The sequence below is a fragment of the Meles meles genome, chromosome 6, assembly GCF_922984935.1.
Source record: "Meles meles chromosome 6, mMelMel3.1 paternal haplotype, whole genome shotgun sequence".
In the NCBI taxonomy this organism is placed as follows: Eukaryota; Metazoa; Chordata; class Mammalia; order Carnivora; family Mustelidae; genus Meles; species Meles meles.
This window is the reverse complement of record NC_060071.1, coordinates 77,921,174-77,949,121: the sequence shown is the minus strand read 5'-3', so window position 1 is coordinate 77,949,121 and position 27,948 is coordinate 77,921,174. Positions and strand designations below refer to the sequence as shown.

The 27,948-nt window shown below is 55.0% G+C and overlaps 3 protein-coding genes and 1 non-coding gene across 4 annotated transcripts; 3 read left to right on the top strand and 1 right to left on the bottom strand.

Annotated features, from left to right (window-relative positions):
* Positions 1-8: 8 nt before the first annotated feature.
* On the bottom strand, positions 9-3,187 carry IL25 (interleukin 25). The gene is made up of 3 exons (XM_046009943.1): positions 3,130-3,187; positions 2,722-2,966; positions 9-739 (listed from the first exon to the last, which is right to left on the bottom strand). The coding sequence occupies exons 1-3, from the start codon at positions 3,136-3,138 to the stop codon at positions 484-486; spliced, it is 510 nt and encodes a 169-aa protein (XP_045865899.1). The 5' UTR covers positions 3,139-3,187; the 3' UTR covers positions 9-483.
* A 7,947-nt stretch (positions 3,188-11,134) lies between these two features.
* Positions 11,135-20,387, top strand: EFS (embryonal Fyn-associated substrate). The gene is made up of 6 exons (XM_046009255.1): positions 11,135-11,264; positions 14,761-15,039; positions 15,297-15,437; positions 15,543-16,265; positions 16,619-16,708; positions 17,845-20,387. Exons 1-6 carry the CDS (start codon positions 11,247-11,249, stop codon positions 18,277-18,279), a joined length of 1,686 nt encoding a protein of 561 aa, XP_045865211.1. The 5' UTR covers positions 11,135-11,246; the 3' UTR covers positions 18,280-20,387.
* Positions 20,388-20,458: 71 nt separating this feature from the next.
* Positions 20,459-26,667, top strand: SLC22A17 (solute carrier family 22 member 17). Its single transcript, XM_046009254.1, has 10 exons — positions 20,459-20,591; positions 20,778-21,284; positions 21,378-21,481; positions 23,635-23,789; positions 24,388-24,553; positions 24,749-24,894; positions 25,059-25,164; positions 25,313-25,530; positions 25,799-25,910; positions 26,028-26,667. Exons 2-10 carry the CDS (start codon positions 20,877-20,879, stop codon positions 26,314-26,316), a joined length of 1,704 nt encoding a protein of 567 aa, XP_045865210.1. The 5' UTR covers positions 20,459-20,591; positions 20,778-20,876; the 3' UTR covers positions 26,317-26,667.
* A 578-nt stretch (positions 26,668-27,245) lies between these two features.
* On the top strand, positions 27,246-27,352 carry LOC123945322. Its single transcript, XR_006819166.1, has one exon. It is a non-coding gene; the product is annotated as a U6 spliceosomal RNA (small nuclear RNA).
* Positions 27,353-27,948: the final 596 nt, after the last annotated feature.

Below are 27,948 nucleotides of genomic sequence, written 5' to 3'. Positions count from 1 at the left end.
CTCTCCATGCTCAATAACAGCCTCTTCCTCAGAGCCTAGTAACTGCACCAAGGTATGTGCAAAGTAGATGTCACTGAGTGACGGACGGGTGGATGGATGGACAGACAGATGGACAGACTGACGAACACATGAAACGACGGGCTCTCCATTGGCAAAGGGGAAAAGAGCGAGAAAGTGCTTGTGCCGTGCCAGGGCAGCTGGGGATGGGAGAAAAGGAAGAGACGGGTGGTCTCTGGAGCCTTAAAGACCTTTCCCAAGAGGAGATGCCAGGAGGTCCTCTTCCAGCGGCCGTGAGCTTCTCTGCTGCTTCGCCCCACCTTTCCCATCCACTCTAAAAAGTGAAACGTGCGGTTCCCCCAAAAGTCCCCGATCCTGTCCCACAGTCTTGCTGCTCCAGGTAGTTCTTTGGAGGGGCCGAGCACTCGGGCATCCTGGCTCACCGTGGCAGGTGGTCCGACCGGGAACCCGGCACGAGCAGCACGACTAGGCCTTCACTCGTGGCCGCACACACACACAAGCCAAGGAGACCTGATAGAGCCGCTGCTCCAGGCAGTAGCCATCCTGGGCGCCTTGCTCACCGGGGCACGGCCTCCGGTAGAAGACGGTCTGGTTGTGGTAGAGCAACTCCGAGTTGCCCAGGGGGTCCATGTGGGAGCCCGTCTGGAGGCTGACGCAGTGTTGACACAGGCAGCGGGCGTGGTACAGGTCCTGGGGGAGCCGGTTCAAGTCCCGGTCCAACCTGTGGAGGAGGCATTGGTCAGACTCTGGAGGGAGGCTGGAGGGGCAGGCAGGCAGGGGATGGGGCCGGAGAGGGGCTGGGGTGGGACCCCCCTGACTCAGCTTTTACCCTGCCCCCCACTCAGCTCTTATACCCACTTGCTGAGTGACTTTAAACAAGTCACCCCCTCCTCTCTGGGATTTATTTTTCCCCACCGGTAGCAAGGGGCAGGGAAGGAGGGGTGGTTTTCTGGTCCAGAGCCTTGCGGAGGTCCCCCAGACAAGCTCTGTTTCCATCTCATGTACATCCGGCATGAGGTTACCTTTTGTAATTGTTACTACATTTTTAGGACTTCCAAAATTATAAAGTAAAAACCTCTCTTATATCCAAGTATGAAACACTGTAAAGTGAAGACAGTCAGTCTCCCTACCAGTCCCTCTCCCCAGAGGGAGCCGCTGTCGACCAGTGCCTGCATATCCTTCCAGACACTTTTCATGCATCTACTATAAGCACATGTAAGTGTGCATGGTAAGATTTACTTATTCATTCTGAAAGGGTTTTGTGGCCAAAACAAGACTCGAAATGTAGACGCTCCAAAGGTCTGGACCTCCCAAAGGCTAGCAGAAAACAGCCTCTGGGTTACAAGACCGTTCTCCATGCAGACAAGCCCTCACAAGCTGGGGCTCGGCTAGAGCTGCCTTTCCCAGGGTGGGTTCCCTAATAAGTACTCTACAAGAAAAGGGGCCTGGGGCCAAATGAGTTTGGGAAACACTGAATTTACAGTTTCTCTTCTGCGGACTTCTTGCAACTTTGAGCATGCTGAGCACATTATGAATTTCTGAGGTGTGAGGCTGGATCAGGTGTCCCACACTTAATTGTCATCACTTTTTTCTGAGGAGCAGCCTGTAGGACGAGTATGGCAAAGAATACTTTGCGGGAAGATCAGCCAAGTAGTCATCAGGGGTTCATGGCCTCCAAATGAGGGGTCTGGACCCCAGCCAGGTGAGCCCTCTGGCACCCAGCCTCCCCAGAGGGGCTCCCGGCCTCGTTGGATTTAGCCGCAACCCAGCCAGACTTCTGAGACCACTTCAAAGCATGATGACCTGGAGTCTCTACCAGGGATCTGGTCTCACCTAAAGTTGACCTTCTCCCTACCCACCGAACTTGTCCACCATCCCCAAAGCCAAGGCCAAGCCAGAATTAGACTTACGGAGAATGGGAACACAGGCACCCCAAGAAGACACAAGACAAGGATCCCTAAGGCCCTAATTTTTAATATTTTGTGTCATTGTCCCAATTTCACTGCTTCCTAATACATGTTACATCATGGCACCAAGAGAGAATTTTAGGATTTGTGTGGCACACTGAATGGAAGAGTAAGACTGCCCATAACCAAAGAAAACTAGCCCAGGGCTCTGGCTACCCCCAGAGCGGAAGGTTTCACTAACTTGGTACACTTACAGCCCCCCAGGGACCGGGTCACTTGTAGTGGATATTGGGATGTTTCATTCCTGTTTCATACTCTCATTCCCTGATTATTTCAGTTAGAAAAACATGTTCCATTGTAGGGACAGAAGAGGAAGGAGGAGGAGATGGGGGAGGAGGAGGGGGAAGAAGAAGAGAAGAAAAGGAGAGAACCAACCTTTCCTGTACTAAGTACAGATTTTACACACATTATTTCATCTGATCTGCACGTTGGCCTGGGGGGGTCTTACATCATTTTACAGACATTGGCCTGGGGTGGGGGGTGGTGTCTTACATCATTTTACAGATGAAAAAAAAAAAAAAAAACAGCTTTGAAACCTTGAGGAAGTAGCTCCAAGTCACTAAGTGTGGGAGCTAGCACCCAGACTAGGCCTTGCCTGAGGCATCTACCTTTATGGCCTCTCTGAGATAAAAGGGGGTGTGGGCCGGCTGGACTGGGATGGAACCCCTCCCCCAAGCCCCTCCCATACACCCTGATGGCCCACATGCTGGCATTCGCAAGGGGGCAGCAGACTCACTCATATCTCCAGGGGGAGATAGACCTGCTGTTGAGGGGTCCATCTTCACTGGCCCTGCAGGATTCTGGGTGGTGGGTGAGGCCCGTGGCCTCTCTGGGGAACTTGAGCACAGTGTTCCCCTTCAGCCACTCGAGAGCGGCGTCCTGCCTTTTGCCGGGGCAGCAGCTGGGCCAGTGGGCGCAGTCCTTCCGGATGCGAAAATTGAGGCTGTGGGTTCCCATGGCCATGACCAAGAACACGATCACCTACAGGAAAAGCCCAGTGAGAGAACCGCTCTCAAACAATCAGGGTGCTCCCTCCCCAGCTGTTCCCTAAGAGCTCCACCTGGCCCCCAGCCCCAGCCCTGGAGCCTGGCCTCTCTCCACCCTCAGCGACGTCTCAGCACCTGTGCGGCCCTTTCACACTCACCTGGTTCATGTCTGATGCTGCTCGCCCAGCCACAGTGCCACGCTGGCTGACAGGTGGGGCCTTGTGGAAGCAGGCTGACTGGAGCGGCTGCGGCGTCCTGGTTTTATTTTCAGCAAACCTGTTTTGTTTATTCAAATTTATTTCCACTACCTTTTGGAGGGAGTGACCTGACATTAAAAAAAACAAAAAAAAAAAAAAAAAACCCTGAAAGTGTTTCCAAAAGCTGCTCAAATGTTATATTCATGGAAGTTGTAATTCACATCACACCTTGGGAGCCTATTGGGGAAAATCTGTTCTTTCCACCTTTCTGGGTGTGGGGTCAAAGTAATAGTACTCTGCCATTCTGGGCACTGGAGAACTGGTGTTATGGGAATTCCCCTGGTTGGCTTGGTACCCCAAATTAGGGAACATCATCTGGTCTGTCTTCAAGAGATCTCATTCCCATGCCCTCATCCAGGGCCTTGTCTCTGCCATTCCCTTTCTTCTCAGACAGCCACCTGGTCACCCACCTTAGTGAACATTTCCCTCTATCTCCTTTGACCCTCAATCCTTCTGCTCTCTGACCCCTTTCTCGCTTTCAATGACCCCAACATCTAGGATCCCCATAGGCTAAGACTTCTTTCTCATTGTCCATTACCCACTTCCCCTCACCCTCTCCAGTGGCTGCTCCATGCCCCATCCCACCCTGTCCTGATCTCCTCTGGGCCAGGGATGCAGGCCTAACCCCACAGGACTGCCTGGAATGCCTTGACCCCATCAGTTTGTGAGTTGGACGTGCAGGGTCTGATGGAAGAAGATGTGGGTGGTTGCTTCCATTGCATAAATGATGTGGAGCCAGGAAGGGAACAGCCTCACCTATGACCCAGCAGGAGATCCCAGGTCCAGAACGGGCCTGCCCCTACCCCCACTCCCAAGGCACTGGGGACAAGGGCCATAGCAGGTAGCTGCCCATCTGGGGTCATGGGGCAAATCCACCCAAGCTCAGCCCTGCCCCCAGCTCCATGGGCCACTGTCAGCCAGGAGGGGGCATACATGCTCAGAAGTGCTTTAACTAGGCCTGACCCTGAAGACATGAGTCAGCCTGGGGTCACCCCTCCCGGGAGACACAGTGCTGAGAGCAGGCCACCTACTTCCCTCCAAGCCTTTCCTCTCCATCCTTGCCCATCCACTCCCCTCATCCCCCACACCCACGACCTACCCCCCCCAACACACTCATACACAGACATGGTCTCTAGAATGATGTTTTCTGATTTGCATGTGCTTTCCCTTAGAAAATACTCCTCTAGTAACCAAGGACTCAGAAAATAAACAAAGGGACCCAGGAATAAGTTAAACTGCAGAATGAGGAGGAATCCTTCAAATGCTGTAGGGCAAAGCAGCCCCAGAGCGGAGGAGTGATGAGATCAGGTTCGGGGGGCGGTCTGGAGAATTGGAGAAGCTGTTCTGGTGGGTTTGAGGAAAGCTGGAACCGGGGGGTGAGGCAGGGGTTTAGGGGAAACAGGTGGTGGCGGGGGGAGCAGGAGCTCTTAGGAAAAGCACTGAGGTGAGGAACACATCACCCACTCCCATCGCCCTGCTGTCTGCCCTATGCTCCCCCACACCCTCTAGCTTCTGTGTGCCACGGGACCTCAGCTCCTGTGTGTCACGTGCCAGGATAGGGCCAGGCCCTGTACCTGCAGCAGCTCATTTATCCTTACAACGAAATGATGAGATGGAAGCTAGTATCCCCATATTACAGATGACACAACTAAGACCCAAAGAAATTTAGTAACCTACCCAAGGTTGTACAGTTAGGGACAGAGCTGGCTTTTTACCCCAGCCCTGACCAGTTCCAAATCTAACCTCCTGGCACGCAGGAGCCACACTGGGCGGACCCCCAGTCAGCAGCAAATGGAAGAGAAGCCCTCCCCCTCCTCACTCTCCATCTGTGCTTTCCTGCTTACCCAGGCTTGGGCCAGGACAGGTCTCACCTGAACCTGCCAGAGGCCCGGGACACTCCTGTCCACTTGGGCACTCATCCCTGCTGGATGGGACCCACCCCTCTAGCTCCATATTCCCCATGCCTGGCACATGGTTATCATGATGGCTTTGGGGGGTTCTAGAGAAACCCTTAACCCCAGAAAAGGCTGTGAGGGGCCACTGCTCTTCCACAAGAGCTGGATCCCTGTGGGAGCCCCCAAACCAATGAGAGCCTCAGAGATTCTCATTGACCCAGATCTTCCCATCTTGGCCCTGTCCAGGAGGGGGTGCTCAAAAGAGCTGGCAGTGATCCCAGCTGCTTGTTGATGCTTCCAGAGACCCACACTGCCCTTCAGGAGAGGACTTTGGGGTGTCCTCCTGCCTCTGTACAAGGCCATCCTGAGAAAAGCCCTTTGAGGCAGAGGGAAGGCCGCCACGAGCACACAGTTGCCCCCAAGGCTGGCCTTCCCCCCACTGTGGTGATCGGCTCTGACCTGAGAACCTGGGCTCTGAGTCACATGCACCCCACCCCTCCGGTTTGCTCAGCCTCTGTTCTTATCTCCTCACCGCTCTCTGTGGATTCCTTTGGGTGATTCCCTGCCATGAGAAACATTTTCCAGAGCGTTTTCCTCCTGGGGGAACTAGTTTTGGAATCCCTGAGTCATTTCAGCTTCCAGGGAATCCTTGGGGGTGTGGGGAGATGGGGTGACAATGGGAAGAACGCAGAAGGTGGAAGCAAAGGAAAGTTCACCTCACACCTGTCCTCACTTGCCTGGGCATGGCCCCACAGCCAGAGGGGCCTGACAGAGCCCCTGGGAGGAGGGATCAGCACCCAGCAGGGCAGGGCAGGGGAGATGGGATGGAAAGTATCCCCACCATAAGGCTCTGGGGGCTTTCAAGAAGCTAGAATGTGGCTGTCCTGCCCTTCCACAGAAAGACAGCCCAGTCCTCCCCTGCTGCCTTGAAGTCCTACCCCTGCCTCTGGTCATTCCTTGACCTTGGGCCCTCTCTGGACCTTTCTCCTCATTTGTAGACATGCTTGTGGTTATTTTGGTTTGGTTTTGTTTTTCGGTTTTGAGAGGGTAACCTGGTTGACCACAAAAGTGCCAACAAGCTCAGCCGCTCTGGACCTCAGCTACCACTGAAACCACAGGACTCAGCAGGGTCTTACAGCTTGCTGGCACATGCTTGATGGGAAGGCCCTGCACCAGTGGTTAAAATGCTGAAACACTTCTCCCCCCACCGGTAAATCCATATATACTGTTCTCGGCCCTGGGGGCCACCTCCTGGATCACAAGCTGCCTGTGAGCCAGCAACGGGGCCCTCTAGAGTACTGCTCCAGCACCCTGATTAGTTAGCAATAATGGTACTAGTGGTTTGTTATTTGTAGTATTACCTGTAGTTACAAAGATGCTTAGGCTTGGGAGCCTGCCTTCAAAGAGGACCTTGTGTGGGGTGCCTGGGTGGCTCAGTCAGTTAAGTGTCCGACTCTTGGTTTCAGCTCAGGTCATGAGCTCCCTGGGGGTCTTGAGATCAAGCCCCATGTCGGGTTCCATGCTCAGCAGAGAGTCTGCTTGAGATTCTTTTCCTCTCCCTGCCCCCCCAACTCTCTCTCTCTCTCTCAAATAAATAAGCGAGTCTTTAAGAAATAAAGGGAATTTAAAAAAGAAAGGGTGGGGGGGAATAAGGAGAACCTTGTCTGGCCTGGGAGACGTGTGGAAAATCTGGGTGCACTGGGCAAATAGCCCCACAACTCTCTCCCCTCAGCCCAGTGCTGGTGGCACCCATGGAAGCCCTGGGCTTACTCAGATTTGTCCTAGGGTCACGGCTGCTCTGTTCCTTCATCCACTCAGCTGGTAGTTACTGAGTGCCAGTAGAGGCCAGGCACTATTCTGAATGCTACGAGGACAGAGGAAGACAAGCCAGATAAGGTTTCTGCCTCGTGATGCTTACGTTTTAGGAGACAGATGATAAAAGAGGAAACCAGATCACGTCTGATAATCGTTAGTGCTATGAAGAAAACGCAACAGTGTTCTGAGATAGGAGTGGAAGGAGGGTGCTGCTGGGACTTGGAAGGCCAGGGAAGGCCTTACTGAGGGTGAGGAATTTGACATGACAATGGAAAGCAGGTGGGGGAAGAGTGGTCTAGACAGAGGTAGCAGGACAGACAGAGTCCTAGAGGTGGGAAAGAGCTGGAAGTATCTGAGAGCCAGAAAGGACAATGTGGGTGGAAAACAAAGGATAGGGTAGAGCGGGATGAGATAAAGTAACAAGGTGGGCAGTGGCCAGATCGCAGAGGGTCTTACTGGTTGTGACAGAGCGTTTGGATTTTATTTCAAGGTCCTGACTGGATTCAAGCATGGTCTATGTAATGAGTTTCTCAAACACACACTGTGTCTTTGACCTGCTGCTGCCTCCATGGGGCTGGCCTCAAATAGCAATAATAATAGTTGCTTTTATCCAACATTTAACAGCAGGGCAAGGCACTGTTCTCAGGAATCTCTTAATCTTCACAAAAAGGCTGATGCTATTGATTTCATTATTATCCCACTTTACAGACACGGAACCAGAGGCTCTAAGAGGTCATGCCAAGTTCACTAAAAGTGTTGAAACAGGATTAGAACTCAGGCAATCTGGTTGCTGTGGGGATCCAAGAGAGGAGAACTGGAAGAAGCCCTGAGTACCTGCGTTTTGAGCAGCACGAGGAGCAAGAATAGTCATGATAAGGGATGGGAGAAACCAGCAGTTGACCCTGCTGGGAAGCGAGGAGAAGCTGGGGCCCAGAAAGCCAGATGGAAGGGTTCCTTCCCTGTTGCCCTTGGGATATGACCCAGGCAAGCCCTGAAGTGGAGCGCCCAGCTACATGAGGCAGCCGCCCACCACCCGCCCGGGGTCTAACTGCCCAGCCTGGGTTCCACCCAACCTCACCTGGAGCCCAGAGCTCTCCCTGAACAAGGTAGAATCGCCTTAGACCCCTGCAAAGGAGAAGGCAGAGATGAGATAAGGACGGGAAAAGGCTCCTTCTGGCCTCAACAAAGAAGCACTTTCAGTTTTCATGAAAGGACAAGTGGGGAGGCGGGGGCAGGGCCAGGGAGTCAAGGTGAGGAAAAGCCACGTAGGGAGATCTCTGTGCTATAGGCATTTTACATATTTTTGCTCTTCACCAAAGACACTGCTGCAGATCAGGACCTGAGACTCAGAGACTTTACATAACTGGACCAAGGTCACACAGCTAATAAACCGGGGATTCATTCCTGAGTGTGACTGGCTCCCTTCCATGTCTGGGCCTCCCAGAGGCACAGTGTTGTCTTCCCGCAGGTTTGTACTCAGCTCCCCCTCACCTACATTTATTTCCCTGGGTACTGAGCTCAGGCAGTGAGCCCCAAAGCCCACCTCCCAGACCACCATTCTGCCTGCCCCTCTTTCCTGCCTAGTCCTGCCTCTTCGGCCACTGTCTCTTTTCTCCTTGCGCCTCTCTGAACATTCATCTTTGGAAATTGGATTTTCTGCCCGCCTCCATCTTGGCCCCAGTTTACTCTTGGCAGTCCCCGGGCGGAGCAAAGCAAGTCACTCCCCAGCATCTGAGTGTCTGTGTTCCAGGCAGCCAGGCGCCCCTAGGACTGGGGTCTGGGGGAGACTGGACTGGGCTAGAGCTGGGATGTGGAGCTTTCCTCCCTACAGATCCATCTGGAAATTTATAAGTTTCTCTACCATCCTAAGGAATCTAAGTCTATTCAGAATTCCCAGGCCCATTCTCAGGTCTGTGAGCTAAGCCCAGCACCAATACTATACTGTCCATCCCCACGCTCACCCCAGAATCTTCTCCTAACCCACCCTACTTCTCCCCTCTGCATAGGATTCTTCACAGGTCCTGAGTGACAGGGAGAGGGAGACAGGGCTGGTGTCCCCCTCCCCTGATAGGAAATGTCTGGATGTGTGAGCCTGTGGAAGGTGAGGGGAGAAGGAGGAGAGCACCTGTTCAAGGCCTCAGGTTCACAAAGGGCATTAAATTAGACTTCTGATGTTATCTCCAAATTAGGTTATACATAGTCATTGTCTGTTTTATGTGTTTGAAGTGTTAATTTGTTAAAAGTAAACACTGAAAATCTAACACAGTATTTCAATCCTGTGGGGCAGCTCACTTTTTCAACACCAGGAACCTCAAAAATGGAAGAAGGCAGGCTCCATTCCAGCCTAAGAGGCCTTGAGGTGTGCCCCAAAAAGGGAGATGCAAGAGATGGGGGTAGCTGGAGGGAAACAGCACACCAAGGAGAGGTGTGGGAACCCAAGTACCCTGTCCTTTCAGCTGATCCTAGCTCCTCTGAAAGAGGTCTGCCCTGTTGTTCCCGCAGTCCCCACTCCTGCTCCCGGAGCTGCAGAGTGAAGGGGGGTGGAGGCAGGCCCAGACTGGCAGGGAGTGTAAGAGGCGGCACCACCCGCCCGCCTGCAGCTCTGGGACCAGGCTCCTGTTCTCTGCCAGGGCCAGAATCCATGTCCAGCTGCAGACCCCCACCCGTCCTCCCGCCCAATCCCCTCCAGGAACGGCCGGCCAACCCTGTCACCGCTGCTGAGGCAACGCCAAGGAAGAAGAGACGCTCGGCTGAGGACCCTAGAAAGGAGGAAGGAGCGCGCTCCCTCCCACGGGACAGACAGATGTGGGGCTCATGAAAGGGACGCAGAGGAGAGGCGCGGGGCTGGCGGAGCAGAGCGGGGGCGCGGCTGGGTGAGGGAGGCTCCCAGGAGGGAGCTCACCAGACCACGGGAGGTCGGCCGCGACGTCGGGAGCCGGAGGCGCCGGAGAGCGGGCCCGGGAGGGGGCGCGCAGTTTGGCCCGAGGGTCCCGAGCTGAAACTCAACACCCGCCTTGGGAGGGATAGTCCTCCTTTCTCCTCCGCCCCTTCCCTTCCCCTCCCTTTTCCCCTCCCTCCTTTCTTTTAATCCCCAGGACTGAGCCCCGCGCCGCGGCGAAGAGGGCCCGAGGGGTGGAGGAAGGAGCTACCCTGAGAGAGAGCCAGGAGCCCGGGAAGGGGAGGGAAAGGGAGCCGCGCGCGGGGGGACTGAACCCGAGGGCCACGCGCGAATCCCGGAGCCTTCGCAGCCCCCTTAGTGTCCCCCCTCCGGGCCCCCCTCCAGGCGAGTCTGGCCCCTGGCCCCTGCTCCTCCTTCGCCTTCTCTTTGCTGCTTCCTTTGCTTTGTGGCCTTCCTCTCTGTCCCCAGAGCCACCTGGGAGCTGCCCCGAGCTCCAGAGCGCGCCGAGGGGCCCAGCGGAGGGTGCGCGTGAGCGGGCCGAGGGGTGGAGGCGCGCGGGTGGGCCCCGCGGCGGCGTGGGGAAGGCAGTCCCCCACCTTCCGGCCGAGCCCGCGTGCGGGGAGCGAGGTTCCGTCGCGGCGCCCCCTGAGCCCCGGGCGTGCAGACGGCGAGTGTGCGTGAGTGTGAACCCGCCTCGCCGCCGGGCGTGCGAGTGTCTGGGCCGACCGCAGCTCCACGGGCGAGGCAGCCCCACAGCCACGCTCTCAGGCCTCCCGCACCAATCTGGCCTCCCTCCGCCAACTTGGGCGAGTCTGAAAAGGAGCGAACGTCTCCGTGCTCGCTCGTCCCAACCCCTCGCAGCTGGGCCGCCGCAGGGCCGCCCCGACCACAGCCCTGGGAGCACCGCTCTCCGCCGCCGCCCCCAGCTGGGGACGGTTGGCCCCTGAACTCGCCCGTCCAGCCCAACCGCCCCGGCGGCTTCTCCCAGCCCTCGGGGCCGTCCCGAGCGGCCCGGCGAGGCGTCGAGCGCTGCCCCAGCTCCCGCCTCTTCGCCTGCCCCGGCCCTGGGAGGGAGCTTTCGGCCCATGCGAACCCCGGGTCCCTCAGCGCCCTAGGGCGGGCGGCTCCGGCGGCCTGGCCAACCCCGTGGCCCCCGGGACGGCACGGAGCGCGCGCCCTTGGATGAGGTCCCGCAGCGACGCCCCGGCCCGCCCCGCTCCTCCTCCTGCCCGGCCAAGCTGCCTCCCATTTGGGGAGTTTTGTGGGTTTTCTTTCTCCTCCTCCAACCTCCGCGGAGGCCACGACTCAGGCGCCGCAGCCGGGGGCCGCCTCCATGGTGCGGGGCGGCCGCTGGTGAAATCAGAGAAACCGAGCTTGGCCTGGAGCAGGCCGCGCGGGAGGCCAAGGCCATGGCCATAGCCACGTCGGTGAGTCCACCAGGGAGAGGAGGCTGCGGGCCATTAGCCTCCACGGCCTGCCCTGCACTCCTGTCACTTTTATTTCTGCCTTCTCTTTGTCTTTCTCCCTGGGCCCTTTCTCCTCGGAGAGGCTGTGTCCTCACCCCCCGCCCCTGCTTTTGTTTCCTTCTCTCCCTCTCACTCCCCTTCCCTAGCTCCTTCTGGGTCTAGGTTCCCCCTTCTCCCCTCCCCCTCCCCATTCTCCTCTTTTTCTTTCTAGAGGCTGCCCCTGGATGGAGGGGAGGGGGCAAGCCTAGCCCGAGTCCTATCTGCTGTTTTAGGGGCGGGAACAGATGGCCACCGGTGGTTGGCAGGGGCTTGTGATTGGGAGGCAAGTAAAAAGGTTGGGAGGGGGTGAAGAAATGGAGGTGGCTGCAGGAAAATAGGAGAGGCCAAAGAGGCCCTTCTGTAGAGGAAGAATGGAGGAAAGGGGGGAAATAAAGCAAAAGAGGGAGATCAGGCACGGAGAGAGAGAAAATAGAGGGAGGAGGAGAGGTGATGTCAGCCAGCCTCTGGCCACTTTCCGGGGACTGGGGACAAAGGGAGGAGACAGCTGGCATGATGGGAGGGTGGGAGGAAGCCTCCCAGAAAGCATGTGGCCCACTGCCACCCCCCAGTTAAGGCAGCCACTCCCTCACAAGTCAGCTGGGCCCCTGAGGAGAGGGTAGAGCAGGGTGGCCACACCCATCATCAATCAGTCTGTCAACAACTCTGGCCCAAGTTCCTGAAATCCTGAGTTCCTGAAATCCTGAGGCCCAGAGGTTTGGCCCCTTTGGACAGAATTCAAACCTTAACACTAGGAGGAGCTCTCCACAGCCCACCTGTGCTTTCTGCCCTGCACACCTTAGGGTTTGAGTCCAAGCAACTCTGTCCCCTTTCCACCCTTCCCTAGACGCTGTGATTTCCGGGGAAAGCGAGGCTGCCTCTTGCTTTCTGGTGCCTTCCGAATGGGTATTCTGGGCAGGAGGACTATGAGGCTGGAAAGACGAGAAGCATGGCTCCTGACGTCCTCCCATACCCCTCAAGGACGAGTTCAGTTTTCACTCCTTCTCAGACCAAACTCATTTTAGCTCCTCGGTCTGTATGATGGTGAGAAGACCTGAACTCAGAGCCTGGAGAGGGGGAGATCCTGAAAACAGGGAGGGGTACTCTAACATAAAGATGCTGGCTCAAGGCCAGCTTTGTAGTCAGCTTTGTAGTAGTAGTTTGTAGTAGGCTAACTTTTTGGTCAGCTTTGTAGTCCCAGGAGGCAGAATTTTCTTTTTACCTAGAGGTGTGAGGTGGCATTCATGTTCATCAAACTCATAGGATCCTAATAGCAGCTAATATTTGTTGAGCATATACAGGCCCTGTGTGGGTCCTAAGCTTTGTCCTGGTTGTTTGATGCATTATCTCCTCCAGTCCTCACCATAACCCTGTGAAGATAGTGCTGTTATTATCCAGAAATGGATATTTGGATATGGCCATGGAATTCTACAAAGGAGGAAACCGAAGGCTTGGGAAGGTCAAACAACCTGCCCAAAGTCATGCAGTTAAAAAAGGACAGAGCCAGGACTCAAGCCCCAGTCTGTCTGCCTCAGAACTGGGCTCTTCACCCCCCGCCTAACCCAAAACACTAATTTCTAATTAACAATTAGAAAGAAAAGTGCTGAGGTAACCAGGAATTTGTGCCATCTGGTTAGCATGTTTTCTTTCTGTGGGAGAATATCCTTTAGAAGCCAAAATATAGTCAGAAAATGGCTTGGATGAGTGTGGAACCAGGCAAGAGGAAAAGTCCTTTTATTGTTAAAATCACCCAGCCATGAGGGCTGGACCCCCTCTCCACGCAAGGGAAATGCCCATGAAAGGAACTTGCATTCTTGCTACCTGAGCTGGGCCTCCTTCTCTCCAGAGTCTGGGACCAAATGCACCCCTGCCAGAGACCTTTAGCTTGAGATGTTCTACTGAATTAGCGCACATGGATTACCTGCTCGGTGATGCCTAACTCCTGCTGTCCACCACCATCGCCTGGGAGCCCGCCAGCAGGCGCGGTCACCTGGCAAGCACAACCCAACCAGAACATGTTCCAGTATAGTGAGTGGTGGAAGCCTGATTCTACCAAAGGCAACATGGGACCGGAGCCCCATGAGAGCTGAATAGCAAAGGGAGATCGGGTATAATGAAGACTTCATATGTTCTTGAGTCATGTTGGCGTCATGGATTCTACCTAACCAAGAGGTTAAGTCACTCATAGAAAAAGAAGAAAGTAGAACCTCATGTTTGTGATTGTGGAGAAGCAGTAGCAGGTGACTGAGAGCACTGGCTCTGGAGTCAAACAACCTGGGGTTCAAGTCACTTCTGCCAGCGGCACCAGCTCTCTGTTGGGGGCAGAGTCCCACCCTCTATGTCCCAGCCACCTTTCCCAATGGGCATAATGATGGCTCCATCCTCATAAGGGTGTTTTAGGATTAAATGAGATAAGATGATTAGTGTAAAGACTTGTATAGTATCTGGATACATAATTTGCACTTGATTATCTGTGACTTTCCACCTGAGCAGGTGGCTCTCAAAGCAACAAAGCTTAGCTGTCCCTACCAGACCGTACTGGAAACAGGCTGACAAATGTTTGCTCTTGGTTGATCTGCCAGCCCCGCCCCCCGCCCTGCCATCCCAAACACACACACAGTAGAGTGTATATTCTTTTCTCCTCTCCATGGTAACCTCAGCTTCCTCTGATAGAACCTTCTTTGCAGAGACTGAGAACAAAACAGTTGCTTCAGTTTCTGTTTTCTTCCTTTTTATGCCTAGGCACTGTCTGGGCTGGGTTTTTCCCAGTCTCTCGTGGATTGCTGGGTCTCTGCTGCCATTCAGTCTAACCTGCTTATGGGGGATGCTGACTGGGAAACAGGGAAGGTGAAGGAGAGTCTCGGGCAAACCTTAGTGATGCTTTCTCATGTACACGAAGCTTTGGAGGGAATTCATGCAATACATGTTCCTTGAGACCTGATTCCAGGTGAAGCCCTTTGGCAGGGGGCAGGAATAGAGCAGTCCCTGTTCTCCCAGAGCTTACAGGGTAAGGGAAGAGATAGACAATAAGAAATGAAGTGGGCAAATAATGTAATGGTGGAGACCGACACAGAGTTGGGTGGGGAGAAGAGTGAAGGAAAGACCTCTTTGAGAAGGAGACACTTAAGCAGAACTGAAGGATGAAAAAGGGCCAGTCAGGTGATGAGTCAGGGCAAGAGTAAAGGAAACCACTAGTGCAAAGGCCCTGAAGTGGGAAAGAGTCTCTCGAGTTCAGGGAATAGAGACAGGAAGAGGAAGAGAACAGGGGATGAAGCTGGAGACAAGGCAGTCAAGAAGGGCTGAGTCAGTTAGAGCTGTAGCTTGAGGGATGTGGGGAGCTCTGTGATATTTCTGAGCAAGGGACCTGCTGACCTGCTATGTGTGTGAGACCCCTCTCCACCACTCCCGCCTCTCCCACCAGGCCCAGCTGGCCCGGGCACTGTACGACAACACCGCTGAGTCCCCCCAGGAGCTGTCCTTCCGCCGAGGGGATGTCCTCCGGGTCCTGCAGAGGGAGGGCACTGGTGGCCTGGATGGCTGGTGCCTCTGCTCGCTGCATGGCCAGCAGGGCATTGTGCCCGCCAACAGAGTGAAGCTCCTTCCTGCCGGCCCAGCACCCCAGCCCAGCCTCACCCAGGAGCTCCCCGCCCAGCCTGGCTCACCATCTCCAGCCCCAGAGCACAGCAATGAGGACCAGGAGGTGAGAGCTGGAGCCCTCCCCACCCCAAGCCATACCCCTCTGCTGGTGCCTGCAGCAAGAGTGGGCAAGGCGAGCCCTGAGACTGCAGCTCTTCACAGACCCAGAGCTGGGTGAAACCTGTCTGCCAACCCTTCCTGGGCTCTGTCTCCCCATGGGTACAGGATGGGGGCTAGAAGGGGTGTAAGTTCCTCTATGGCATACATTCTCTGCTTCTCTGGTCCCCACTCCTGACCCTTCCATCTGTCTTGATCCCCCAGGTATATGTGGTACCACCCCCAGCTCGGCCCTGTCCTACTGTAGGACCTCAGGCCAGACCCTGCCTGCCCTCCCCTGATCCCATCTACAAGGTCCCCAGAGGGAGTGGGACCCAGACAGCCACCCCTGGAGACGCCCTGGAGGTGAGAGCTAGACACCCATGTATATCCTGGGCAGGGAGCAGAGGTCGCTGGGAGGGCGTCCCCTGCCGAATCTGATGATAACTGGTAGCTCGGCTCCCTCTCCAGGTCTATGACGTGCCCCCCACGGCCCTCCAAGTTCCCTCCAATGGTCCCTACGACTCCCCTGCCTCCTTCAGTCGCCCTCTGGCCCAGGGTGCCCTGCAGCCCCATGGAGAGGATGAAGCTCCCTACGATGTGCCTTTGGCCCCAAAGCTGCCGTCAGAGCTGGAAGCAGATCTGGAGTGGGAAGGGGGCCGGGAATCCGAGCCCCCCCTCTACGCTGCCCCCTCCAACCTGAAACGGGCCTCAGCACTGCTCAACCTGTATGAAGCGCCGGAGGAACTGCTAGCAGATGGGGAAGGTGGAGGCACTGATGAGGGCATCTATGATGTGCCTCTGCTGGGACCAGAGGCGCCCCCTTCTCCAGAGCCCCCAGGAGCCTCGGCCTCCAATGACCTGGACACCTTGGCCCTGCTTCTGGCCAGAAGCCCCCCACTCCCACACAGGCCCCGCTTGCCCTCAGCTGAGAGCCTGTCCCGCCGCCCTTTGCCTGCCCTGCCTGTCCCTGAGGCCCCCAGCCCTTCCCCTGCTCCCTCTCCGGCTCCAGGCCGTAAAGGCAGCATCCAGGACCGACCTCTACCCCCACCCCCACCCCGCCTGCCAGGCTATGGGGGCCCGAAGGTTGAGGAGGATCCAGAGGGAGGGGAGGTAGAGGACGATCCAGCAGGACCCCACAATGAGTATGAGGGCATCCCGATGGCTGAAGAGTACGACTATGTCCACCTGAAGGTAAGCTCCCCTCCCATCAGCTCCACCAGAAATGCCCCCAAGGTAACCAGAGGGACCCTCCCTTTCTTCCCCTCTCCCTTCCTCCACTGGCCCTGCACCCTATGGCCTGGGACCCCAGTACTTGGCCCCACCACTTGTACTGGTGCTACACTCCATCTAAACCCAGCCTGGGGTCCCCGAGCTATCTGACCTGCCACCAGAACCCTCCCAGACCTGGAGTCAAGAACCTGCAACCTCTGATGGCAGGAGAGACCTAGGGAAGAAAGAGGGACGGGGAAGGGGCAGGAACACGGGGAAGGGGGCACCTGCCCTGCTCCCCCACCCCTGCACTGAGACCCTGGTCCCTCCCACAGGGCTTGGATAAAGCTCAGGGATGTAGGCCCCTGGATAAAGCCTGCCCAGGGGATCCTGAACTGCTGGAGAGGGGGCAGCCGGAGCAGCAGGTAATCCTGTGGGGACAGGAAGGAGGAACAGGAACTTGGGGGAAGCAGCAAGGGAGGGAGGTTAGGATGGGGGTAAGAATTCGGGGAGCCAGAGCTGGGATAGAGAGGAGCAAGAATTCAGCAGGAAGGAGCTGGAACCCGGAAAAGGATATCAGGAATTCAGAAAGAGGGGAAAGAATGTGTTGGAGAAGAATCAGAAAACCAAACAGCCAGGGAGGCAGAGAGAATTTGGGGCTGAGCCGGGTGACTTCTGAGGCTCCTTCCAACTGTGAATTCCTGGGTTCCTAAGAGACCTGGCTTCTAATCCAAGCTTCACCAGTAAGAAGCCAGGGGCCCTGAAGTCACCAGTTAATCTCTCTGGGCCTCAGGAAAGTGAGGTGGTCTCCTTGACTGTCTAGAATGGTCCTAAGCATTGTAGCTACCATTTCTCAGGTAGAGCCCAAGTGTGGGCCCCCTGCTAACAAGCACATTGCACAGGTCAGCAGTAATCACAGCCCCAGTTAGTACTCGAGTGGTGCTCACCGTGTGCAACGTTCTAAGTTCTCTATGTGCTGCAGCAGTAACTGCTGCAGCCTTGGGAAGCAGACACTGGACTGGCACCATCCAGTATGGTGGCCCCTGACCACGTGCAGCTACCGCGCCCTTGAAATGTGGCTAGGCTGAATTGAAAGGCACTGTACATATAAAAAAAAAGCACACCAGATTTTGCAGGCTTAGAGTGAAAAGAAACGTCAGTCATTTTTACATTGATTACATGTTGAGATTACAACAATTTTTATATCTAGAGTTAGGGGGAAAATCTGATTTCTTTTTACTTTTCTTAACATGGCTACTAGAAATATCTTTATTACACATGTGGTTCGCATTATGTTGATGCTGGACAACGTGGTCCCAGAGGCCCTGTTTTAGAACGAAGGAAACAAGTTCAGAGACTCGTTTGAATCCAGACTGATCTGTCATCAGCTCCGAGCACTTTCCTAGCCCTGGCTATGAGAATTTAAATGTTGCGGTGGGCAGAGGGAAGAGCTCGGGCAGAAAGGAAGGAATGAGGAGCTGAGCAAGGGAAAGAGGGAGGAAGGGGTTGCAGAAGGAGCACTGCAGCGAGCATGCCCGTCAACCACTGCTCTTGCCATCAGGAGGCCCCATGCCCGGAGGAGCCACTGGATCTGCCCACTGGAGACCTGCAGCTCCTGCACTTCTATGCAGGCCAGTGCCAGAGCCACTACTCAGCCCTGCAGGCTGCCGTGGCAGCCCTCACATCCAGCACCCAGGCCAACCAGCCCCCACGCCTCTTCGTGCCCCACGGCAAACGGGTGGTAGTGGCTGCTCACCGCCTGGTGTTTGTTGGGGACACTCTGGGCCGGCTGGCAGCCTCCGCTTCTCTGCGAGCCCAGGTCGGGGCTGCAGGGACAGCACTGGGCCAGGCACTGCGGGCCACCGTCCTGGCTGTCAAGGGGGCCGCCCTGGGCTACCCATCCCACCCTGCGACCCGAGAGATGGCACAGCGTGTGGCGGAGCTGGCAGGGCAGGCCTTGCAGTTCACCACTCTGCTCTCCAGCCTGGCCCCCTGAGCCCCGCTAGGCCCTGTTCTGCCTCTCTTCTGCCTGCCAGAGCCCCCTGCTGGGACTTGGGCCGCCTTGTCTCTGGAGGGCTCTGTTTTAAGGACCAGGAGAGGTGGGGGCATCTTTCCCTTTCTGGTCATCTCAGTCTCTCACAGAGATGTCCCTCCCCCCTCCCACAGCTTTTTGTACGAGCCATTTTGTATAAATTATTTATATTTAATAGTATTCCCTGTTTTGTCAGGGGCAGGGAGGAACTGGACTCTTCTGTCTCAGCCTGGGGTGGGGAGGTTCTTGGTCACTGCACCTCTAGAAACACAGCCCTGCAGAGAATCAGGTGGCTGAAACCTGGGGCCGCCCAGAGCCCCTTTCTTGTCGTGGTTCTTGACTCTAGAACATCAGTACCTCACTGCTGGCCGAGAGTGAGGGCAGGACATTGATCACCCAGAATGTGGAGGTCTGGGAGAGGCCCGAGGGCTCCTCCCCACGGGAAGCTGGAAAGAGCTGGGCCTGAGTGAGCCCTGCTATCTGGTTCTCTGACTCTGCTTCTTGGGTGCTTGGGGGAGGGGCCAGGCCTGGTGCCCCTTGCCTAAACCGATGGGACACACACTGTGGGCAGGATGTTCTTAGGTTTGGGGGGAGATTTTGCTGTTAATTTCAATAACTATTCATTCAGTGGGTTTCAGCTCCCATGATGTGCCAAGCACAGTTCTGATGGTACATTGTGGAATGGGATGAATAAAACTGAGTCAGTTAAAATTAAAAAAAAAAAAAAAAACCTGCCACAGATTTGACAGTTGCTGGTAATGGAAATAAACAGGGTGATGTGAGGGACTAACTGGATGAGGGAGAGACCATTGAAGGAGACTTTGGACAGGCTATTAAGCAGATCTGCATTTTAAAATCACTCCACCTGCACTAGAAATAAGGTTAGGGGAAAGGGGGCAGAAACAATGTGGATGCAGAACACGTTAGGAGGCCAAGCAAAAGTCTGGGCAAAAGGTAGCTTGACTAACAGCGGTAGAAATGTAGAGAAGCAGAGTGAAAACTACATAGGGAGTAAAAGGACAGCATTTTGTAAAGGATTTGGCACGGGCTTAAGGAGGAGGCATTGTGAGGGCTGTTGCCTGAGCACCTGGCCATGATTGAGTGACGAGGGTACCATTCACTGGGGGAAAGAAGCAATAGAGGACAACCACATTACAGGGGGAAGAGCATGGATTTAGTCTTGGCTGTATTGAGTTTGAGGTCCCTGTGAGTCACCCAAGGTTAAGAGGATGAATAAGAGGTGGCTTCATAGGTCTGGGGATCAGAAGAGAGATGGGAGCTGGAGATGTAGATCTGGAGATCAGGTTTGTGTTGTTCATATCAGGGATGAATGAGGCCATGGACATGGGTGAGATTTCAAGGTGGGAATGGTGAAATGAGAGGAGGACCCAGGACCAAGCTTCAGGCTCACAGACACAATGATGGTGAAGAGGAGGAATCTGCCATGGGGAAGAGGAGCAAGAGAAAGAAAACGAGAAATGTGTGAGACTTAGCCACTAAAAAATAAAGTGTTCAGAGGAGGGGGTGGTTAACAGTGCCAAATGATGTTAAGAAATGACAAGAGAGGGTGGTCTTGTGGACCACTGCAGCTGGGGCTCCTTACAGGGTCCAACCCAGTCCTCCATGTGTGTCCCCTGAACTGTAGTTGCCAGTAAACACGCTGTCTCCCAAGCAAGCTACTCCAAGGTGGTCTTGTCCATTCTATCATCCCCCAAAGCCTAGCACAAGGCCAGGTACATAATAGACGCTCAATAAATTTTACGAATGAGTGGATGGATGGAAAGATGGCTGGATGAATGGATGATGAGGAAGAACTGGAAGCGAAGAAGGACTCTGGCAACTGCCTGGGTAGCGACTATCCTTCAGCTTTCTCCCCTTTCTACTGCAATGGCCTGCAGACCCAGGGAACAGAGACAGAGCCCCTGGGCCCTGGCCCCCCTTCTTCCCTCTGACGAAGAGTCTGGACCGAAGGTTCTGCTGACGTGGGAAGGGGAGGAGAGTCTGGAGGAAGGGGAGGGGAAAGCAGCGCAGAGATCGCAGAGACGAAGGAGGCGCCCGCGGCTGCAGAGCTGCAGAGCGGGGTCTCTCTGGCCACTGTGTCCAGGCATCGGGCTCCCCACTGGGCCAAAGGACAGCGCATCCTTTTGGTGCGGGCCGGCAGGGCCCCTGCAGTCGGCAAGCTGGCTCCCCGGGTGGCCACCGGGACCCCCGAGCCCAATGGCGGGGGCGGCAGCAAAATCGACAGCACAGTAGAGATCACCCCCAGCCCCAACGGAGTAAGTGCCCGTGCCCTGGGGGTTACGCCATCATCCCCCTCCCCCCAGCGCCTGGCATCTTTCTCCTCTTCCTCCCGCGCACCGCCCCCCCCCCCCCCAACCGCCTTCCTCGCACCCGCCCTCTTCCCTTGCTCTGCGGCTTTCTCTGCTTCTCCACTTCACCCTTCTCCCCCCACACCCCAGCAGGTCGGGACCCTCGGAGATGCGGTGCCCACGGAGCAGCTGCAGGGTGAGCGGGAGCGCGAGCGCGAGCGGGAGGGGGAGGGCGACGCCGGCGGCGACGGAATGGGCAGCAGCCTGTCGCTGGCAGTGCCCCCCGGCCCCCTCAGCTTTGAAGCGCTGCTCGCCCAGGTGGGGGCGCTGGGCGGCGGCCAGCAGCTGCAGCTTGGCCTCTGCTGCCTGCCCGTGCTCTTCGTGGCGCTGGGCATGGCCTCGGACCCCATCTTCACCCTCGCACCCCCACTGCATTGCCACTACGGGGGCTTTGCCCCCAACGCGTCTGGCTTGGAACAGCCCCCTAACGCTAGCGGCGTCAGCGTCGCCAGCGCAGCCCTAGCAGCCAGCGCCGCTAGCCGCGTCGCCACCAGTACAGACCCCTCGTGCAGCGGCTTTGCCCCGCCGGACTTCAACCATTGTCTCAAGGACTGGGACTATAATGGGTTGCCGGTGCTCACCACCAACGCCATCGGCCAGGTGAGGTGACCTCCTGGGCCGTGGGTCTGGGGGCGGGCCCAGAGCGAGGAGCACGGGTCCTCACGCCAGGCTATATCCCTCTCACATTCCCAGTGGGATCTAGTGTGTGACCTGGGCTGGCAGGTGATCCTGGAGCAGATCCTCTTCATCTTGGGCTTTGCCTCTGGCTACCTGTTCCTGGGCTACCCGGCGGACAGGTGAGGGCTGCAGTGGGGACAGGGCAAGTACAGAGGAAGGGATGCTAGGGTGGCTAGCCCAGACAGGTGGCTTTTGCGCGAGGCGGAAGAAGATTCACTGAACTCTGCAGTCTTCTGGACTTCTTTTGTTCAATGATATGCAGCCCCAGCTGTATCTCAACTTCACTCCCCATCAAGAAATACTCCTGCCATACCTCTTCTGCACAAGGGAATAATATACCACCCATTCCCCATCCCCATATCATTGGATCAATGGCTCATCTCCAAAGAAAATAGCCCCATCACCACTGACTAAAAACCCTGCCTCCACAGATCAAAGAGTCCTTGCTCTTCCTCTATTGTCCCTGTCACCACTAACCACCTCCCTATCTTCTTAGATTAATAGACTCATCTCCAGTAATAGCCCAATCTACATGGTGAGCTTCATCTCAATGGCCTTATTCCTACAGATCATTATATTAATTCCTATATATCAACAGCCACATTCCCACTGACCTGGATTGCTTCAACTCTACAAATGACTCCACACTTATGGGTCAGTAGTCCAACCCCCAAAGATCAATAACCACAGTAGCAGCCCCCCCCGCCCCGTCCCGAGATTAACAGTCCCATTCTCATGGGTCTTCAGTGCTCTTAGATCCTCTCAGATCAAAAGCCCAGTTCACATCAATCAATGGCCTCATCTCAAAGATCCACAGCTTATCCCCACCAACCAATAGCTCTTCCCAGAAATCAAAACTCCTAATTCTTCTGATTCTTGATGCTATCCTCTGACCAGGTGTTCCATCTCCACTGACCATCCTCATAGACTGTTAGACTCATCTCCACCCATCTACAGTCCTATCCAAATGGATTCATAGCTCAACTCCAATGGATCAAAGGCAACCCAACATTCAATAATCCCTAAATTCAATACCTATCTTTACTGCCAAATAGCCACACACCTGTTGGGCAAATGTTCCTAAACCCACAGGTCAACAACCCATTCTCACGCATTAGTGGTCTCATTCCCACAGACCAGTAGCATCATTCCTATGGAATAATACCTTCATCCCCCTCCAAAGACCAATAATTCAGTCACCTAAATTCAGTAGTCTTAACCTCATTAAATAATAAGTTCATCTCCATGGGAAAATGGTCCCACTGTACTGGGTCAGTAGCTTCACTCTCAGGGATCAGTCACCCTTCCCCATGATCAGTGACCCCTATCTTCATCCCCACAGATCAGTGGTCTTATCCCCAAAGATCAATATCCCAGCCTCCAAGGATCAGTAGCCTTGTCCTCACTGACTCATAGTCAGTGACCATCGTTACTAACCAATAGCCTCAGCTTCCCTAGTCTGTGACCCCCCGATTACTGATTATCCCCATGAATCATACCCCCATAGATTCATTCCCCACTGACAACAGCACCATCAACCCAAGGACTAATGTCCCCATCTCATGAATCAATGGCATCATCCCCAAAGTCCATTTGCCAATCTTCAAAGATAAATGATCATCCCCATTGATCAATAGTTTTACCCCACGGGTTAATAAATACTTATATTCCCATATAACTAGCTATTAGTTGGATCAGTGGATCTTCTGGCAAGTGACCCCCCTCAATGACCATCTTTATGGATTAATTGACCCATGAACCAACCCATGACGGAACCCCAAAAATCAATTATTCAGTTCCCTAAGATTAATAGCTACGTCTTCACTAATACTATCCCCATGCATAAGTTGCCAATGACCTCACCTTGACAGATCTATAGTTCCAAACCCACATATCCTTGCCCAGTCTGAGCAAGACAAGCTCTGTCCCCATTGGCAGATAGCTCTATCCCCAAGGATCAATTGTTCCATGTCCCCTAAGCAATATCTAATCTCCTTTGATGGTCGGTCTCAATTCCATTCTCTCATCTCTGACCAACAGCCCCATCCACAAGCATTAGTCGCCTGCAAATCCATAGCTACACCCCAGTGCCTAGTAGCTAGACATCACTTACACATGGTCCCCATTCCTTCCCAAGTTCTCTAGCTACAGTCCAACTTTTTACCCTGGGCCTCATCCTCGTATCTCCAGGCTTTGAAGTGGCAGCTGGGCCCCACCTGGCATCTCCTCTTCCAGGGAGTCTGGGTGACCAGAAGTCCTCCCCACTTTCCAGGTTCGGTCGTCGAGGGATTGTGCTGCTGACCTTGGGGCTGGTGGGCCCCTGTGGAGTGGGAGGGGCTGCTGCAGGCTCCTCCACAGGTGTCATGGCCCTCCGATTCCTCCTGGGCTTTCTGCTTGCCGGAGTTGACCTTGGTGTCTACCTGATGCGTGAGTGGCAGCTTCCCAGATGTCCTTCCCTTGAGGCTCATGCCTGACTGTCTGCATCCCCAGGCTGTTTCCACTGCCCCCTAGGGTCCCCTCAGTCCCTTCTCAGCCCCAAACCTCAGCTGTCCAGGATCTCAGCTGTCTTTCTGCCCTAGCCTTTGAAGGAGCCAGGGACTTTGCTTCTCTCCATACCCCTCTCCCTTAGCCATCCCCCAATCTTTAAGGCTTACCTTGCCCTTGACTTACTGCTGTCAGAGAATGGTGCCTTATTTAAAGATGAAATCCTGACTAGCTGCATGCCTTTGAACAAGGGTTGATATGAAGGTCAAATAAGAGGTCTGATGTGAAAGGGCCTGTAGACTAGGAATGCTGAACACTCACCAGGGACTCTGACCCTTGAGCCCTCCCAGGTTTGAGCAGGAGAAGAGAGAGGACTAAACAGTCTCTCCACTCTTTGCCACTCAGAGGTTAGTCTGTGGGAGGTGATGGCTGCAGCCTCAACTTGGGGTCTGACCTCGCTCTCTGTCCTCCCTCCCTCTCTCCTCCTCTTCCCATTCCTCCTTCCTCCCTGGCATCTCCTCCCTCCCTGCTGTATCTCTAGGCCTGGAGCTGTGCGACCCAACCCAGAGGCTTCGGGTGGCCCTGGCAGGGGAGTTGGTGGGGGTGGGGGGGCACTTCCTGTTCCTGGGCCTGGCCCTTGTCTCTAAGGACTGGCGATTTCTGCAACGAATGATCACCGCTCCTTGCATCCTCTTCCTGTTTTATGGGTTAGTATCATCCTCCACCTGTTGTCTGGCCATTCCCACCTCTACCTCCAGCCTGGCTCTAGCCCAGAAACCCTTCCCTTTCTCCACTACCCCTTGTCCAGACATGCCCCAGCCCCGGCCCCTCAAAGGTGGGAGTTTCCCACCCCTGGATCAGGAGATGGGAGACCTCAGAGTGCACCCCCACCCCATCCCTAGCTGGCCTGGTCTGTTTCTGGAGTCTGCAAGGTGGCTAATAGTGAAGCGACAGATTGAGGAGGCCCAATCCGTGCTGAGGATCCTGGCTGAGCGGAACCGGCCCCATGGGCAGATGCTAGGAGAAGAGGCCCAGGAGGCCCTGCAGGGTAAGAAATGGGTCCCTACAGGTGACACCTGGTCCTGCACACATGATAGTGCCCTCTCCATGGTTATAGCTGTGCCACCTCCCAGGGTACCCACCACCCTTGTGGGAGGACCCTGGATTCTCAGCTGTTCCTTCTAACAGACAGCTCCTCTCTCTTTCCCAAAGACCTGGAGAACACCTGCCCTCTCCCTGCAACATCCTCCTTTTCCTTCGCTTCCCTCCTCAACTACCGCAACATCTGGAAAAATCTGCTTATCCTGGGCTTCACCAAGTGAGCCTGGGTGTCTGAGCCAAGGGCCAGGCCAGTAGCTGGAATGGGGGCTGGCTGGGTGGGGAAGGCCTGCAGAGGGCAGCAGGGGCAGTGGAGGACTGTGGATGGGGATTCAGACACTGCTCTTTGCTTTACCCCCTTCTCACAGCTTTATTGCCCACGCCATTCGCCACTGCTACCAGCCTGTGGGAGGAGGAGGGAGCCCATCTGACTTCTACCTGTGCTCCCTGCTAGCCAGTGGCACAGCAGCCCTGGCCTGCGTCTTCCTGGGAGTCACCGTGGACCGATTCGGCCGCCGGGGCATCCTGCTACTCTCCATGACCCTCACTGGCATTGCGTCCCTGGTCCTGCTGGGCCTGTGGGATTGTGAGCATCCTCCCTTCCGCACAGTGTGGGCTGAGCAAAGGAACCCCAGGAGAGGTGGCTCAGACAGGCTCAGCCACTGCTTCTGGCACATGCCCCCCAAGAACCTTCCATAGTCCTCCCCGTGGCCACACAACCCTGTCTATCCTCCCAATACCCAGAGCCCACCCGGCTAGAGCCACGGGATCAGAGAGCCAAGGGGACGATGTCAGGGCCTAGGCCGAGCATGATCTCCTCACCTCCATTCACAGCCTCCCTCTTGGTCCTCTAGATCTAAACGAGGCTGCCATCACCACCTTCTCTGTCCTTGGCCTCTTCTCCTCTCAAGCTGCTGCCATCCTCAGCACTCTCCTCGCTGCCGAAGTCATCCCTACCACTGTCCGGTGAGAGCCATGCTACTTTGGTGGAGGAAGGGCCCAGGGGAGGGAGGGAAGACTTCTGAAGGAGGGTTGGGGTGAGGCCCACAGCTAGAGGCTGAGTACCTCCTCTGTCTCTCCCAGGGGCCGAGGCCTGGGCCTGATCATGGCACTGGGGGCTCTGGGAGGGCTGAGTGGCCCAGCTCAGCGCCTCCACATGGGCCATGGAGCCTTCCTGCAGCACGTGGTGCTGGCAGCCTGTGCCCTCCTCTGCATCCTCAGCATCATGCTTCTGCCGGAGACCAAGCGCAAGCTCCTGCCCGAGGTGCTCCGGGATGGGGAGCTGTGTCGCCGGCCTTCCCTGCTGCGGCAGCCACCCCCTAATCGCTGTGACCATGTCCCACTGCTTGCCACCCCCAACCCTGCCCTCTGAGTGGCCTCTGAGCACCCTGGCAGGAGGCTGGCTCATACCGAAAGGTGGCATAAAGCCCTGGCAAGCAGATTGGGAGGACCGGATGAGGAAGGCAGGGCTGCCCAGAAGGCTCAGAGGCACCTCACGCCAGTCATCAAGGAGGGCTCAGAGGGCTGTCCCCACCCCCAGCTCCTCCCTGCTGCTTTGTGTTCATTTCCTTGGCAAGAGTCAGGGGACAGGGAGCGAGCTCCACAGTGTAACCGCTAGGTCTGGACTCCATCCTGTGCCCAAAGACATCCTCCCAGACCTCATTCTTTCTTGCTCTATCATTCTGTTTCAATAAAGACATTTTGAATAAATGAGCATACCATAGCCTGGACTTCCCTCCCTTCTGTTGTCCTGTCTCTTGGGGGAGGGTTTCTTTGAATGGAACCAAAATCAGTAACAATCTCCCTCCCCACCTCCCGGTGCCTTGCCCCTCTGTTAACTTATATACAGCTAGAACCCTTTATGGATGGCTTGCTAAGCTGCTAAGACTGGGCTAGGCACTTTACGAATTTCACTTAACCATTTAGTCCTTCCAACACCACAAAGTAGGTGTTTGGATCAACTAAAAGTTTTTTTTGTTGTTGCAAGCAATAAATACTGACCATACTGAACTTAAACAAAGAGGGGAATTTATTAGAGGGTTGTGGGGCACCTGGTTGGTTCAGTGGGTTAGGCCTCTGCCTTCAGCTCAGGTCATGATCTCAGGGTCCTGAGATCGAGCCCCAAGTCGGGCTCTCTGCTCAGTGGGGAACCTGCTTCCCACCCCTCCCCTGCTGCCTCTCTGCCTACTTCTGATCTCTCTGTCAAATAAGTAAATAAAATCTTTATTAAAAAAAAAAAAAAGAGGGTTGTGGTGGGGAGCTCACAGGAGAAGCAGAACTACTCATGAAAGGTCAGGAACCATGCTCACTTCGGCAGCACATATACTAAAATTGGAACAATACCAAAAAGATTAGCATGGCCCCTGTACAAGGATGACATGCAAATTCATGAAGAATTCCATATTTTAGAAAAAAAGGAAAGTTCAGGAACAGGAGAGGGCCCCTGGTCCAGGCAGTAGGAACGAGAGCCTCACCTTGATGAATGACCTCAGTAGGATTCCATCTTTGGTTCATCCCACTGAAGTTTCATTTCTAGATAGCAAATGACTGGCTAGCTTGAGTAACTTGCCTGCATCCCCACCCATATTACAGACAACTGGGAAGATGGAAAGCCACAACTGGGTGCTGTTAGCAGAAGTAGGACTGGATGTTGCACAGGTAAAAACAATGGATGCCCACTACAGTATTCTTCTTCTACAGATAAGAAAACTGATGCTCAGAGAGACTCGGTAACTTGGTCAAGTTTACAAAGCTATTGAGTTACAGAGCTGGGACATAATTAGATCATGGAGCTGTTGCTCTTCATTGATACACTGTGGCCACATTCCCAACTCCTTGTAATCTTTAGGCACTGCCCTTGGAAATGAGGAGTGAGTCTTCAGGGCACCCTAGGAGTTGACCATAGGAAATTAATTCTATCTCAGAGCCAAGGCCTGCCTTTCAGACTAGCCCTGGCCTGGTTTTGCCACTTTGGGTGAATCTTTTTTTTTTTTTTTTTTTTTTT